This window comes from Bombus impatiens, unplaced genomic scaffold (assembly GCF_000188095.3).
Source record: "Bombus impatiens unplaced genomic scaffold, BIMP_2.2 scf_0418, whole genome shotgun sequence".
NCBI classification, from domain to species: Eukaryota; Metazoa; Arthropoda; class Insecta; order Hymenoptera; family Apidae; genus Bombus; species Bombus impatiens.
Genome location: NT_176837.1, coordinates 1,076,585 through 1,089,258, shown reverse-complemented (window position 1 = coordinate 1,089,258; position 12,674 = coordinate 1,076,585). Strand labels below are relative to the sequence as shown.

At 36.0% G+C, this 12,674-nt stretch overlaps 2 protein-coding genes across 3 annotated transcripts; both read right to left on the bottom strand.

Annotated features, from left to right (window-relative positions):
- On the bottom strand, nt 1-3,962 carry LOC105680895 (histidine-rich protein). Its single transcript, XM_012386745.3, has 2 exons — nt 3,836-3,962; nt 1-190 (listed from the first exon to the last, which is right to left on the bottom strand). The coding sequence occupies exons 1-2, from the start codon at nt 3,960-3,962 to the stop codon at nt 99-101; spliced, it is 219 nt and encodes a 72-aa protein (XP_012242168.2). The 3' UTR covers nt 1-98.
- A 1,922-nt stretch (nt 3,963-5,884) lies between these two features.
- LOC100741911 (neither inactivation nor afterpotential protein G) lies at nt 5,885-11,631 on the bottom strand. 2 transcript variants are annotated; one of them, XM_012386740.3, is made up of 9 exons: nt 11,488-11,631; nt 10,517-10,719; nt 9,594-9,953; nt 8,619-8,792; nt 8,345-8,498; nt 8,126-8,247; nt 7,393-7,576; nt 7,073-7,295; nt 5,885-6,517 (listed from the first exon to the last, which is right to left on the bottom strand). In XM_012386740.3, the coding sequence occupies exons 1-9, from the start codon at nt 11,606-11,608 to the stop codon at nt 6,382-6,384; spliced, it is 1,677 nt and encodes a 558-aa protein (XP_012242163.1). In that variant the 5' UTR covers nt 11,609-11,631; the 3' UTR covers nt 5,885-6,381. The 2 variants fall into 2 exon arrangements, with proteins under 2 accessions (XP_012242163.1, XP_024224093.1); XM_024368325.2 differs by lacking the exon at nt 11,488-11,631 and adding an exon at nt 11,311-11,457.
- Nucleotides 11,632-12,674: the final 1,043 nt, after the last annotated feature.

Genomic DNA, 12,674 nt, shown 5'->3' with positions numbered 1-12,674 from the left:
ATGAAGTAATCGATGGAAAAACGCGATGATGAAACAGATGACGATCGCAGATTTTTGTAAACTTACTATACACGATGTATTAAAAGAAACGATCACAATTACGATACTGATCGACGATGACGACGACGATAAAGATGATGATGATGATGATGATGATGATGATGATGATGATGATGATAATGATGATGATGATGGGTTTTATATAATATAGTTGAATTTGGACGGCTAGAGAGATGGGCATCGGTAGAACGATCAAGGGTTCGATGAACGCGATTTAATTAAGCCGATAACACTGCATTTCTCGATCTCGCCGTTTATTATGCTGAATGTTGTATACAGATTGGATGAGGAGGCGTATAATCCTGTTCGATGGATCGTGGTTGATCGTTGATCGATAAAAGTCGTCGATATACAGTTTTTAACATTTCATCTTTCTTCGAGATCTGGTGAAACTGAGCGAAGCAACGTCATTGCGATTTTCAAGCAATGCTATACGATTCGTCAGGTTTTTATTTCTGAATGATGCAATAGACCGACTGTCTCTGCCCTGCTATTATAAGAATATAAAACTACCGTATTTTTTCTTTTTCTTTTTTTGCATCGCTATTACATTAAAAAATCGCAACGACGTCACCTGGCTCGTTTGCATTAAATCTAATAATAATGAAACATCATGTTACACGATAGCTATGTTACAAGAAGAATCGACGAAGTTTAATCTATGCAACGAGACGCATTATCCACTCGACGAGATATCGATATTTCTGTGATACGCAGGAAAGGAAGGAGGACTTACTTTAAGCAGCGAACGTGCCGGAAGTTTAAATACCCATTACATATCAGTTTCAGGGAGATCGATCGCCCATTACTTTAACTATACTTGTCCCGTTTCATGTGATCCTCGTGAATCCTCTTTCCTTTATCTGGAATTGCAGAAGAACTGATTGTTCACCGACTGTTCCATGTGATCGTACTTTATACCAAATAGCTCGCAATAGTTGATATTATAGTTACAGAGTTGTTGAGATTGTTTTACTACAGACTGCTGTGTTTGCAGCCGACTTTATATGTTTCTTAATCGTTCAGATATGATATAAGAACGACATAAACGCAGAGAATAGATAAGAACGATATAAATGCAAATATTTACAAATGATACGTAGGAAATAGGTCCGAATGCTTGTTATGTACGAGTGTTAATAGCAGAAAGGATGAAAAGACTGGTGAAACTCGTCACTGCCACTAAGTAATCGAATCCTTCCGTGATCGGTTCGCCGATGCAAGTTCTGCCGTTCATCACAGTAACGGAACACAATACTTCGTCATACACACTAGTACAAATGCTACCTCACACAAGCTATACAGGGTGCAGAAGAAAGCAAAAGAGAGAAAAAAAAAAGAAATGAATAGAAGCTTAAAATAAATCTCTGTACATAAAAGATGACACAATTTAAAAGGAAAAAGAAAACGGTATTTTGCGATAGAATCAAACGTCCCAGAGGTGTCGATGATCGGCATACGGTCCGACGTATTCTAAAGAAAACGACGATGGCAAGAAAAGAAAAGAAACAAATTGTAGAAAAAAAAAAAAAAAAAAAAAGAAATAAGAAAGATGGGAAAACACAGACGATAGTTAAACAGAGATCAGAATAAAAAAAAATTCGAAACGGGTTCGGTGTCGTTGATCGAGACGACGCAACTCGTACTCCACGGTGTCCTTTTCTCAGGAATAATGAAAACCAAGTACAAACTACAAAGTATAATAGTCGATAAGATTAACATAAATCAATAATCAAGCGATGCAATAGTCGAGTGTATAGTAGGGATCGATCCGGTGTAACTTGTACGCCGTTTCTCTTTGTCTCTTTCTCGCTCGTCCCTCCTTGCTATCTCATTTTTCCCCTTTTCTCTCTGTCTTTCGTCAGAAAGAAACTAACTTGTTGTTAACGATAACCGCCGCCGCGAATCATTAAAATATGAAACGTGTTTCGCGCACGACGACGCTACGTTACTTATGGCACCGTGTGTTAATTACGCATACAAAAGATTAATTAAGTGCTCGAACGACCAGTTTCCTCTTCATTCTCACGTATCTTGCTCGTTCTTTCTCCTCTCTGTTAAATAGCGGCCATGCTCGTTAGAGTGGTTTTCGCTTCCGTTCGCCGTTTCATTCATTATAGGCGAACAAAGAGCAGAAAGAGCGCTTTATGGTAGCGATATCGTTACGCTAACAAAGAGGAAGATACGTTTGTGGGAGAGGAAGCAAGTGTCGCTTAAATAATGAGCCAATTAACGCGGGAATTATGTATCGTAACGACGATTCCGCGTTAAAGGAACGACGAACGTTGCTTGTTCGCCGCGTACTTCTTTCGATTCACGAATTTGTTAATTGTTTTAGTCTCTTTATCCTTATCGAGCGCTGCTGAACAATTTCCTTCGATGATCCATCTCCATCCAACACTTCTCATCGCGATGCAATCACTCGTCTAAGGTTAGGTTCATCGGACGCGTCAGACTTTATTCCTTAACCTTTTTTGAATTTCGCGCCACGGCACATTCCACCGTGGTTGTAAGTGTTCTTGTTAAGATGTGTTCGTTCTTTGTTGACCGTTTTGTTACGTGGTGTTTCTCTGCCGGTCGGATGTTCCCTTATCGAACATTTTTTTTTTTTTCATTTTCGGTGTCTTTTCTTTCTCTTTGTCTATTTTAAGGAAGCGGAACGTACATTTCGTACGAACTTTCTATGATAACGCATGATAACGAAACATTTCTTCTTTTATTCCGTTCCAATCTTCATCTCACTAGACATTCGGTTTAAGCGTTCTGCTTACCACTTCGTATGGAACTCTCCTATTTTTTCTTTTTTTTTTTTCATCTTTACAAGATCTTTTCGAAAAAATTTTAAATAGGATTCTATTCCTAAGTTTTATATTTTGCTTACGACTTTATCGTTCTTCGTCTTTTCGCAAACATCTTTCCTCCTCTTCTGTATAATAAAGAAGAAGTAAAAGATCGATTATACACGTAAACAAATGCGAACATTCGTCCGGTTGCATTTTATTCTCAAACGCTATTGTCCACGACATGGTTCAGTTTCGTTCCTCAATGAAATCTCTTTTTACTTTCCACTTCCCATCATCGTCCTCCTAATATCTTCTTCACCACGATGTAATACACCTGCCCCTTTCGTCCTACGTCGGGAATTTCGTTATACTCGGAAGAAACGGACAAACCATCATCTCAATTCTCGTGCATCTATGACATAATCTTTCTACTGATAATAATAATAGTAATAGTAATAATAGTAGGTGTATACGAAACCGTTTCTACCTCAATGAAACAAACGTACACGTATACATAGCTAACACGTACACGCATAAGCTCGTACATACAGACGCATATACACTCGCACAATGTGCACATACACTTGCACATACACTTGCACACATACACACACACACAAAATACATTTACGGCACGCATAGACGATCACGTTAATTACAAACGACGTTCGTACAATTGTGTGTCGCTTACGGTTCCTTCTCGGTTTTTCTTTCTCATGTGTCCCAATGATTGTGAGAAGTATTATTTTTCTACGCGACGCTCGGCGTAATACCGTGCGTTTCATTTTTTTTGTACCATACAGAGGAAATGAAAAGTGAAAAACAAATATGGAAAAGCATGTAAAAGAAAACAAAATCAGAAAACCGCAACAAAATCGGATATACGTAAAAGTAATAATTATATTGTATGATATAAGAGAGATTTAACGATTACGACGACGATGATGATGATGATGATGATGATGATGATGATGATGATGATGATGATGAATAATGATGATGACGACGAAGAAGAACTATAGCTGCCGCGAATAAATATATCGGATAATAGCACTGTCCTCCGTTCTTCCACCTTTTCTCCACCCCTTTTCTCCTTTTCGAAACTGCCTCCTCAAACATACGATCCTCCTGCCCCGCCCCCATCAACTCCCCAAACCTAATCTAACCTAATCTTTCCATCCTATCCTCCCTTCAGACGACCGAGTTTATGTAAATAACATCCGTTCATATTTATTTATTTATGTTTCTATGCGCTGGACGCGTCTAAGTTACACGCAATTTCAAATTAATCGATAACTATTCCTATTGATAGAACGAAAGAGAGTACACTGATTTTTTCAATATAAATATAAAATGGTATATATATATAAATATATAAATATATAAATAGATAGAGTATATTATATGTAATATTAAGAAGGTACTTGTTTAGATCATAAGCGTGCCCCGAACTCGTCGCCCCGCGATGCGACATTGCAAGTCGAAGACAAAAGATGAAAAATATAAATTAAAAATGGAATATTATATATTATATATATATAAATATACATACATACACGGACACACACAGACACATATAGAGACAGACAGACAGGAACATAGGAACGTACACAGACACGCATATACGAAGAAGAGGACGAAAAAAAGAAGATGCGAAGAAACGACGAAAGAATTAATAGAATAAACGCGATTTGTAAATCGCTGAATCACGCGGTGCACGCCATATTCCAGTTTCTCCTCTTCTTGTTCGCGAGCGAAATTTCGACTTAACGTCGACTATATTAAGGGATAAACGAGGATCGACGATGTCGAGGGGATGTACCCTGGGCATTTCCGCTTTAAGAACGCTAGAGAATGTAAAACTCGAAGATAAGAAGCGTCGGGAAATTATTCGAAGGTTCGATCGATAGCCAGTTATTTTATTTCGCATTAATGTTTCGCAGTATTGTCTATATATTTCAGTTTCCTTTTTAACGAAAATTCGATTGATCGATCGTTCCTTTGGAAAGAAAACGGAAACAGTGATGCTTTGTTTCAAATTTTTTTGTTTATACATATGATTTTACGGAAGAGTTCAAAGGAGCAGCGTATGGAACGACGCTTCTATCGTAGAAGTTTTACGTTCCTCGATGAAGATGAAAATTCTCGTCGTCTCGACATCGATCGCGTATTCAATATACGTAATCGTCGGTCCGCGTGTTCTCTTCGTCGGCATCGATTCGGCAGAAACGACCGTTCTTGTTGTGTATTTTATCTCGAAAGAATAGAGAAAGATCGTGGCTTGCACCGCAGATCGTACACGGTGGTTACCAATTTTGTTTTTAAGTTGAAAGATTAAGTTTTGCGTTACGATTATGAGAGAAATGAGAGGAAGGTGCGTGGTGGATACGAGAAGGAACGCGAAGAATACGTAATGAAAGAGTGTACGAGCGGAGGCGGCAAAATGGCAGATGCCTCCAGCGTGAACGGAGCGCGCAAACCGTAGTTGCGTTTTTCGTGTATGCAAAATCATACTTTTGCATTCTATTTACAGAATTATTTTATTTATACGGGAAACAGTGCGCCTGTGTGCGAGTGCGTGCATGACGACGCGTGAATATGCTTCGGGACGTGTTAAAAATTCATTTCTAGCATAATCCGAATATTCGAAATATTTTCGAAATTGATCCTTGTGAAACCCGTTCGAAATGCATTTTTAATACGTTGAAGACGAGACTAGGTACGCCTTGATACGAATGTTAGGGATAGTATGCGAGTGAAATGATTGTTTGAGGATGCGTGAACGGGAGAGAGAAAAGAAAAGGAAAAAAGGTGATGAGAGAGAGAGAGAGAGAGAGAGAGAGAGAAGAGGCATGGAAATGGAATAGAAACGAAGAACGAGTCGAAACTCTGCCATCTTCAACGATCCCGGACAGGAACTGGGTTGAAATGATGATGATTATAATCATGATTCATTACGTGTTATGATAAATTACTTTGGATAGGTAAGCGTGGAGGGGAAATAAAAAGTGAAATGAAATGACGAATGAAAACGCGAAGTATGGCGTTACGATACATTTTTCTTTTTATTTTTCTTTTTTCTCCGAGCGCGAACAGGGTGGCAGGGGTTTGTGCTACGCCGAGTTGAGTGTAACTCATCCTCTTTTTTGTTTGTATAAAAATTAATCGAAATTTAATTAGACTATTAATAACTGTTTAATTACTGTGAAACAAGAAAACATTAATTATAAATTACAAAAAATCTGACCAGGCATCTTTTCTTCCCCTGTCCTTTTCCCACTTGATTGTTACTTTGTATCTCCTTCGATAATATTCTTCAAACTTTATATACATAATATAAAGTTTGTATAAATCGACAATTGAAAGCATTGATAATATGTACAATAATATACTATATCGTTATATACTGTAAGAATAACAAAATAATATTCTATATATCGTAAGGTATAAGTTCAGGCTTTAATTAATCGCATTCGACTTATTCTTACGGATGATATATTTATTTGTTATTTTAACGCAGTAGAATAAATACATTTTACTAATTGAATGTGCGACCGAGAATTAAATCGCTTGCTCGTTCCGCAATGGCAATTACGACGGAATTTGGATTACCGGAAATGGGAGACGGTAATATACTGGCATCGACTATTCTCAGTCTTTTGACACCTCTCACTCTGTAACAGAAAGATTTACGCTCACCTAAATCTGTTCCCCATATCACGATATCGTTATTAACGAGTCAAATAATTCACAATAAAACATTATGTATACAGGGTGGTTGGTAACTGGTGGTACAAGGGGGCGATTCTACGCGGAAAAAGAAGTCGAAAATATACAATAACAATTTTTCGTTTGAGGCTTTGTTTTCGAGAAAATCGACTTTGAATTTTCGCTCGGTACGCGTGCGGTACGTTATAACGGATCTCACTGTGGATCGTTGTCTCGATGGAAGAATTTAAAAAAAAAAATTTTTATTCTATATTTTCGACTTCTTTTTTCTCGTAGAATCAGCCCCTTTCCGCTTGTACCACCAACTACCAACCACCCTCCTGTATATTCAATACGATATTTCAAATCTGCTTAAAAGAATTATCTCAAATGTATTGTAAAAAAGCAAATAACGAAATTACTACTTTCTGGACTCTACTTTCACTTAAAAAATATCGTACGTTATAAAAATAGAAAATTACGAATTTAGTACGCTCCAGGACGAAGCTCAATTTTCTTACCGTAATTTCTCATCGACGACTGCACGATCATCGGTGCCCATCCTGCAGGAGCCACACACGTGATAACTGGTGAGAGCACCGACTCTCAGCACGCATTCCGTGTATTCGATATCCCGGTAGTCTTGTGGCAAATGTCGACACTCTTCTAAATCAGGATGATGAACGTTCGCGCCATACTCACGAAACTTGGGCGTCTCGAGCGTCTGAAGAGCGAAGTTTATCGCTGGAAAATTCGCTTTCATCATGCAAAGTGCGATGGAAAAAGAAATACACCAAGGGTAAAGAAAGATGATGTGTGGCGATAAAAAAGATTTGCGTACCTCCGTAAGTGCATAGAACGTCGTCGTAGTGCTGAAGGTAAGCAGGATCGATTTTTGGATGATGGCGAATATTGTTAGACCTCAGTGAAATGCTACCACGACTTTTTGGTTGTAAACAGTAGGATAGAAATAGGAATCCTTCGCGACTGTTGTTGTCGTAGGATGGATACATCGACTTGTAATGCTACGTATTATCGTTTAGTTAGAATCATGAAGAAGAGAGTATGGTTTTTATAGAATAAAATTTTCTATGCTACTCTGCACGAAATATCTTTTAATTTTAATCAAATTGTAACAATTTATATAATTTTGCATTATGTTTGGATATTCACAATTTTATTAAGATAATCATTTTCAATACGTTGATTCGTAGAAAACGATATCAAATATTCATAAACTTGCTTTAGTTATTCAACTTCGATCGATCTATGTTGTTTTCAAAATCTTGTACAAATTCTTATTCAAATTCTTATAAAAAATCATACACGAACATTTGAGAATTTTATTAGTATTCTAATGAGATACGACCGTTACGATTACATTGGTCAAATCTCATCGATTATGTTATATCAAACTATAAAATATATAGGAAGTAATAACAAATGATAATTTGTTAAAAAATTGATCTCAAAACAATCCTCTTCGAACGACAGTAAATGCTAAGCGACGTAGGATGTGCATGAAATAAACGCACGGATGTCGAATTAGAAATTTAGTATGACGTTCTGCTTACCTCTATTTTGTAATTAGACAAACTCCTTAATATTTTTTCATCGGTTGAACCCATACCAAAAAGCATAACTCCGCTATCATTGGCACGACCCATCGCCATTATACCATTAGTCGCGTACCATCCTTAAAAGTAACAAAAAAAAAAAAAAGAAAAAAAAGATTAAAATTTCAGACGATATATCGTAAAACGTAAAAGAACAACGTTAAGATAATTTGGTACCTCTTCCAAAGACGAAATAATTTAGTACCTCAGGAAGCGTTTGTAACTTGTACAGAGTTATGCTTACTCTTGCCTGTAGATTAACATAGAGCGGAAGAAGAAGATGGTCAAACAGATTTTTGCCCACTTCCGGAACATTGCTCACCACTGGTATCTAAAAATATCTTTACTCTCTGATTGCACGTAACCATATTCGTAGGAAATATTCGTACAAAATGATTACGATATCACATTTCGGAGATTCAGTTTGGAAAAAGATCAAATGATTCATCACCTGAAATTTGTCAAGCTCTTCGGCTGACCCGATTCCCGAAAGCAAAAGCAATTGAGGGCTATTGATAACACCAGCACAAAGGATCACCTCTTTTCTCGCAGCGATATTTCCCACCGATCCATCTTTGTAAATCACCTTGATCCCATCTGCGTTCAAATTCTCTTTGAAAAGTACCTGGAAATTTACGAACGATGTATTCGAACGTTTGATTCACACGTTGATATATTTTATCATCGAGAATGATATTCAGGGGATTATTTAAGTTTAACTCTTGTTAAAAATCACCAGGTTCCATCGTTTACTCTGTTGTGTTTAATAATCGTATATAAATACGACATAGATCGAATATTACATTCAAATTTAATCTTCGCAACCAATTAAACTGTACAGATCTAAAACCTACAGTGGTTACAAAAAATGCTTTTAGACCATCGTATTGATTACAGTATTTATTTTCTGATCAGTCAAGCCCAGATATATTAAATTTCATATCATTCGATGTTACATTAAAACAATTTTAATATTACGATAATGAAGCCTGGTAGATGGTAAAAATATTGGAAAATAAGATTTTTCCAAAGATACCTTTTATAGCCACCGTATAATAAAATACCTGTAATAATCTACAGGGTAGTTGGTAACTGGTGGTACAAACGGAAAGGGGGTGATTCTACTCGAAAAAAGAAGTCGAAAATATAGAATAAAAATTTTGTTTTCTTTTTTTTTTAAATTTTTTTATCGAGACAACGATCTACAGTGAGATTCGTTATAACGAGACGTGATAAAGTACACACGTACCGAGCGAAAATTCAAAGTTGATTTTTAAATTTTTTCGACTTCTTATTTCGCATAGAATCACCCTGTGTAATAAAACCACCCTGTATAATAAAAATGCCAGAAATAAAATTTAGATAAACGCAGTTCTATCGTACGATGCTTTTAAAAGAAAAGACAGAAGAAGAAATAAAATCTCACTTTGGAAACCAACGTGTTTATCAAAATATGCAAGTTCTTTCTATTCCAGGCATTTTGCAAATGCGCGTTAAACGTGCTCCAACGGGAACCTCTTTTCGTCGTGTACATCCCCTTTTGAAGAGTCACATTATTCAACTTCAACGATTCTTCCGCCATGAGAAAAGCTTGCGCCAGATATTCTTCCTCCGGGCTGGACATTACGTTCATGATATCGGACACCTTTTTAAAGTACGGAAGTAAATCGGCGTGTGACCATCCTCTCGGCCAGGCTTTGTAATCTTCCGGCTTTCCGAAGGAGTGAACCAAGTGATTTATCTGGCCGCTGCCGCCCAACCCTTTACCTCTTGGTATCTTTTGTATCTACGATAAAATCCAAGCTTTCTCAATCAATCGAACTTGATACTACGTGGACTTTAAACGGTACATTTTATAAAATCAAGTTTTTTCTCGTAACGAATGAAATATTTTTTAAGAATTATTCTTTAAGAATCAGCGAATTTTTGTTAATTTTAAATCCATCCAGCTACATATTGAGGAAAATTCATAGAATTGAAACGATTCTATTCGCGAAAAATATCGTTTATTTCGGGTTTCGTTTTAACTGTACCAGCCTTTATATTTTTTAAATGTTAAATTGAATAAAATAATTAAATAATAAATTAAATTGAAAAATATGAGTGCACGCTGCATTGTTTCACATTTTTCAATGACAATTAAAATATTAATTTTTTAACCGATTCAAGATGTTATAATCAAGGGATATTATGGAATTATTGGGATCCAAAGTTCAGCTTTAAAATGAAAAATGAAAAATTTTAACTATTTTATAATATAAATTATAAAATCTTGATTCATAAAAATGGAAGATCTGTGTTTGTATAAGGTTTCTTATGGTGATCTGAAGATGTTCAATTTTCCTTTACGTGATTCCAAAATCCTTTGGAAGAGAACCTTTGCGGTTCCGTGGAATAGGACCAGTCGACGTCAGTCTTTTGCATAATTGGTGCCAAAATTGGAACGGACGATATCCATCCGAAGTGTCCTCCTGCTTCGACCAACAAAACCGACACGTTCGAAATTTCGGAAAGCCGTGACGCCAGCACGCATCCTGCTGTACCAGCACCAACTTCGTAAGTAAAAATTCAATTGTCAATATATCATCATCCTTGCTGTACATGAAGAAGAAAAGTTACAACGTTACCACAGAAAATATACATGTATTTTACATATGAATGTCAAATTACATATGTAGTATAATAGAAATATAATTTTGTTACAAATTTGTAAACGCCAATGTTCCATTGTATTTATGAACTTAGAGAAAATATTAGTTTTATGTTAAGATTAATATTTTGTAGTATGCGATAAAAGGAAGTTATCATATGTAGTAAATATGTGCAAATTAATTATTCAAACTTTACACAATCTTACTTTTAAAAACAATATATTACATGGATTCTATATCATTACATAATACCTACGATATTAAAATTAATTAATAAACCATATTTCTCAATGTTGCCCCCTATATCACTTGACACTTCTTTATCGATTTAAAACATCAATTTAACATCATTTAAATTTTCACAATTCTCCAAAAAAGACCAGCTTCCACGTACAAGAACGAGAAATAACAAATTATATCCATATACAGCCGCAATCACAATACTAGATTGCATCATGAAAATTTATTTCGTAATTCAATTTACCATGTTACCTTCAGTTACACGTTAAAGTCAATTCACGTCGATCATGCATCTACATCGATCGATTAAAAGCCCGGATCAAGAGATTAATTAGTTACATTCCGTGTACCCGCTTCCTTCGGATAAAAGTTAAAACTCGAACGGTATCGCAGTCACCGACATTGTCCGGTGAAAAATTCACCACTTACCGATTATGTAATCGTAATGCGTATTAGGGAGCTCGATAATGCTGGTTGGACCGTTGAAATAACAGTGATACAGTAATGACGCGAATAAGACGAGGGTCGAGATTAGCACGTAGTTCCACATCGTTGTTAAGATATTCACGGTCCGTTCGCGATCAGTGTCACTGACAGTACTGTGATGGACTAACAACGATCGGGCTGCACAGTAATTCCAATATTAAATTAGCATTTCCGTTCGCAATCGATACCCGCTTATAGTAACCAAACTAGACTGTCACAACAGAAACATAATGGCAACAAAATGTGAATTGCCGTCTAAATAGAACTACATACTTATAATAGAAATAAGAGAATTTAGGGGCGGTTAATATGAATGGATACAATGTGAGTAGCTCCGCATTATTACTTGTACATCAATAATTGCCTGATATTTCGCTGAACTACGTTTTGGCATAGACCGAATTTCTATCGTCTTTTCGTAACGTGTGATTTTTGACGAGTGGAATTCGAACTAATACTAGTTTTAAAGCGTTAAAAAGATCGTTATTTTAAATATTTTGCGCGTGTAAAGTTTATGGATATTGTACATTTTTTATGTGCATTGTCAATTAGCGAAATGAAATGATATTGATTTGCGTTAAGTTTAACTTAATAATTTATTAAGAAACACGTTGTCGTCAAATGTAATTGGCGCTCTGCGATAGACTGGATACGTAGGAAAGGTCGGTATCGTGATTACGACTTTACCAACTAAGGTCTAATAATTTGTTTTCATTCGTGCGTCTTGAAATGTATTTTTAAATAGTAGAATTTAGATTATACGAGGAAAAGAGATTATGAATATTTAAAGATCGCGAGTTTACTTTTATGGATATTTTATCGTATGCTGTTATCTGACGGCCAGAAGTCGAAATATAATATAGAGAAAGGTGCTCAATCGATATCTTATCGTGCATCGGTAATCCATTTATTTGTGATGATATTATTTGTGATGTTATTAGATGGTAGTTGAAATTTTTTAAATATTCTTTTAAGATATTATAACATAAAATAAGATAAAATATGACGTATGTATAATATTGTATGTATAAAGACAAGGAAAAACGCGGAGGATCTAGCTGGATCTAAATGTTATAAAAAATATACGCTGCCATTTAAAAGTCTCAAAAACCGGCTGGTCTTCGGCAGAA

Coding starts and splice junctions, on each gene's coding strand:
- LOC100741911 (XM_012386740.3), bottom strand. CDS start 11,608: ATGTGGAACTACGTGCTAATCTCGACCCTCGTCTTATTCGCGTCATTA. Junction 10,720..11,487: donor GCATTACGATTACATAATCG/GTAAGTGGTGAA, acceptor TTACTTACGAAG/TTGGTGCTGGTACAGCAGGA. Junction 9,954..10,516: donor CCAAAGGATTTTGGAATCAC/GTAAAGGAAAAT, acceptor ATTTTATCGTAG/ATACAAAAGATACCAAGAGG.
- LOC105680895 (XM_012386745.3), bottom strand. CDS start 3,962: ATGTTTGAGGAGGCAGTTTCGAAAAGGAGAAAAGGGGTGGAGAAAAGG. Junction 191..3,835: donor TCTTCGTCGTCATCATCATT/ATTCATCATCAT, acceptor ATAAAACCCATC/ATCATCATCATTATCATCAT.